General features: G+C 38.1%; 1 protein-coding gene across 1 annotated transcript; it reads left to right on the top strand.

The window, feature by feature from the left end:
- The first annotated feature begins 257 nt into the window (after window positions 1–257).
- LOC142524737 (3-ketoacyl-CoA synthase 19) lies at window positions 258–2297 on the top strand. The gene is made up of 2 exons (XM_075628820.1): window positions 258–1351; window positions 1748–2297. Exons 1-2 carry the CDS (start codon window positions 318–320, stop codon window positions 2139–2141), a joined length of 1428 nt encoding a protein of 475 aa, XP_075484935.1. The 5' UTR covers window positions 258–317; the 3' UTR covers window positions 2142–2297.
- Window positions 2298–3188: the final 891 nt, after the last annotated feature.

Here is a 3188-nt window from a genome sequence, read left to right as displayed (position 1 = left end):
AATCCAAGCAACTGCCCATCTAATTATAAATATTATCACAAAAAAGCAGGTTGATGATTCGAAATTGGTGGGGACCCTCGCTCTAAATAGGTCGTTGAACATTAGTTGGATCATCGAGCCATGGTATATTTCTACTAGGTGGTTAGAAAACATTAATATATAAACATTAATATATGTTGTTGTTTTATATATATATATAAAACAACAACATATATTAATGTTTTCTAACCATATATATATATATACACACACACACACTCACTTGGATTTAGTTTATACACAAATCTTGCTCATTGTAATCCATACACATAGATAATATGGATCTCTTCATGTCTACGATCTTTGTTTTCTTCCTCTTTGTATTCCCTTTGCTCAAGCTTCTAAACTGGTTGTTCGGGGACAGAGAGGACTGCTGTTACATGCTCAACTACGAGTGCTACAAGCCTACCGCCGAGTCGAGAGTAGTCGACACCGAATCCTCGTGCCGAGTGGTGATGCGGAACAGGACACTTGGATGGGAAGAATACAAATTCTTGTTGCAGACTATTGTCAGCTCGGGTATCGGTGAGTATACATACAGCCCGCAGAGCGTGATCGACGGGAAAGAAGATTGTCCCGACTTGTGTGACTCCATCGAGGAGATGGACGACATCTTCTTCTCCACGCTCGACCAGCTCTTCGAGAAATCCGGGGTCTCCCCGCAGGAAATCGACATACTAGTCGTGAACGTGTCCCTTCTTTCTCCGGAGCCGTCTCTATCGGCCCGGATCGTCAACCGATACAAGATGAGGCCGGGTATTAAGTCGTATAACCTGTCCGGAATGGGCTGCAGCGCCAGCCTGATCGCCATCGACCTCGTTCGCCAGATTTTCAAGGTTAAAAAACGAGCTTTTGCTGTAGTGGTAAGCACGGAATCTTTAGGACCCAACTGGTACTGCGGCAAAGAGAAATCCATGATGCTTTCGAACTGCCTGTTCCGTTCCGGTGGGTGTTCGATGCTTTTCACGAACAACCCGGATCTTAAACATCGCGCAAACTTCAAATTGAAGACTTTGGTGAGAACCCATTTCGGTTCGAATGACGAAGCATATGAATGTTGCATTCAAATTGAGGATGACGAAGGTTACAAAGGGTTTCGTCTGACCAAGAAACTTACCAAAGCTGCTGCGAAGGCATTTATCATTAACTTGAAAGTGCTGCTGCCTAAAATCCTACCGCCATGGGAGTTACTACGTTATGTGCTGGTATCTCTGCGATGGGGTAAGCAGAAGAATCCCCTGCTGGAAGGGGTTGGCGAAGGCTTGAATCTCAAGTCTGGTGTGGAACACTTCTGCATTCATCCTGGTGGCAGGTACCTAGCTATATCCCACTAATAATAATATCTAATCAATCCATAACTACACATTGATACGTGAAAATGCCTTTTTGGGTTTAATTTTAATATTATACTAAGGAGAATAGTCAAATTCGTCCAAAGGTCCCAGGTTCAGTCATTTAATTTTTGTTTTAATGCCTTACTTTTTTTTTTCTTAATCTTATGTCGTAGTATCGCTGATATAACGATAGAAGATTGTTGACATGTCACTAAATATTTCATGTCAAATTATTATAATTGGCCAAAAAAAAAAAAGACAGCTTATGGGAGAAAGATCTGATTTGAAAAGCATCAAAACTTAAAATATACCAATTTACGTAATGATTTTAATAATATTTTCTATATATTATTATCGATTTTTCTCGCCCACAGGGCGGTAATAGACGGAGTGGGAAAAAGTCTGGGGCTGAGCGAGTACGACCTGGAGCCGGCTAGGATGACCCTACACCGATTCGGCAACACCTCGGCGGGTGGGCTGTGGTATGTTCTGGGGTACATGGAGGCCAAGAAGAGGCTAAAGAAGGGTGATCGGATATTCATGATTAGCTTCGGTGCCGGCTTCAAATGCAACAACTGTGTGTGGGAAGTGATGAGAGACCTGGATGATCCCAATGTTTGGGCAGATTGCATGGACAGATATCCTCCCAAAACACTTGTCAATCCTTTCACTCACAGATATGGATGGATCAACGACCAACACTTGAGCTTTTTCAGGCTCGAAGACTGCATTTTCGCTTCCGACTTGAAGCCGGACAAGCAGCACTGAAATATATATATATATATATATATATATATTAAATATATTAATACGCATCCATCTTATGTTATCTCATTCTAAAAATTGGGCTGTGGTTGTTTTAACTTTTGATTTCTGTTTTTCAATTATATCAAGAACTCTAGCTCTTTGATTTGTTTCACTTTATTGGTATTCTTGAAACAGGTTGGTTCAAAACTGATACTCCATAAATTATTTGTAATTTTTCATATATATATGCATGAAAAAAAGTTGCTACTCGTTGATTCAGATTACTTTTTAGGCTACTACCCAAATAACTATCAGGTCCATCGATCTGTCTTAAAAGTGAAGTTCACTTAATAATGCAACCAATGAAACTGAAGGATGGTATGGTCAAAAAAGGTGCCTTATTTCCATTTTCACCTATTCTTGTTCTAACATACAAAATTGACGTCATTGAATCCGAACTAGCTAGGACCTACGATATTTATGAATATATATACAAATACAAAATTTTGGATCCGAATCTTGTCAGTGGAGATATACATGGTGAGAGAGCTTTCTTGTCATAATTTTAGTCCGGCTTGGATTGGGATTGGGATTGGGATTGGGATTGGGATTGAAGAGTGACCGATAGGGATGTAATCGAGTCGAGTCGAGCCAAACTCTTGGATGTTTGAGTTTGGTTTGTTTATAATCGAGTCGAGCTCGAGCTTATTTAACGAATATATGCATGACTCACGAGTTTATTCAAGCCTTTATCGAGCCTAAACAAGCTTAATAAATATGAATTATACATTTAAATTTTCATTAAATTAATTAAAAATTAAATTATATATTTAAAGAAATATATATTATTCTTATTAAAATTTGTAAATTTACTATAATAAATAAATTTAATAGATTTTTCTATATATTTCATAAATAATATGCAAAATCAATAAATCAAATATCAAAACTATTATTTTTCATCTAAAAGATTACTCATGAACTTATCAACGAACATGTTCACGAGCTAACGAGCCGAATACTATAAAGCTTGAGTTTGATTTGTTTATCTTAACAAGCTTCATTAAA

The sequence above is a fragment of the Primulina tabacum genome, chromosome 14 (assembly GCF_025594145.1).
Source record: "Primulina tabacum isolate GXHZ01 chromosome 14, ASM2559414v2, whole genome shotgun sequence".
NCBI classification, from domain to species: domain Eukaryota; kingdom Viridiplantae; phylum Streptophyta; class Magnoliopsida; order Lamiales; family Gesneriaceae; genus Primulina; species Primulina tabacum.
Note: the sequence above shows the minus strand (reverse complement) of the source record. Positions and strands in the feature narration are given on the sequence as shown.

Coding starts and splice junctions, on each gene's coding strand:
- LOC142524737 (XM_075628820.1), top strand. CDS start 318: ATGGATCTCTTCATGTCTACGATCTTTGTTTTCTTCCTCTTTGTATTC. Junction 1,352..1,747: donor TGCATTCATCCTGGTGGCAG/GTACCTAGCTAT, acceptor TCTCGCCCACAG/GGCGGTAATAGACGGAGTGG.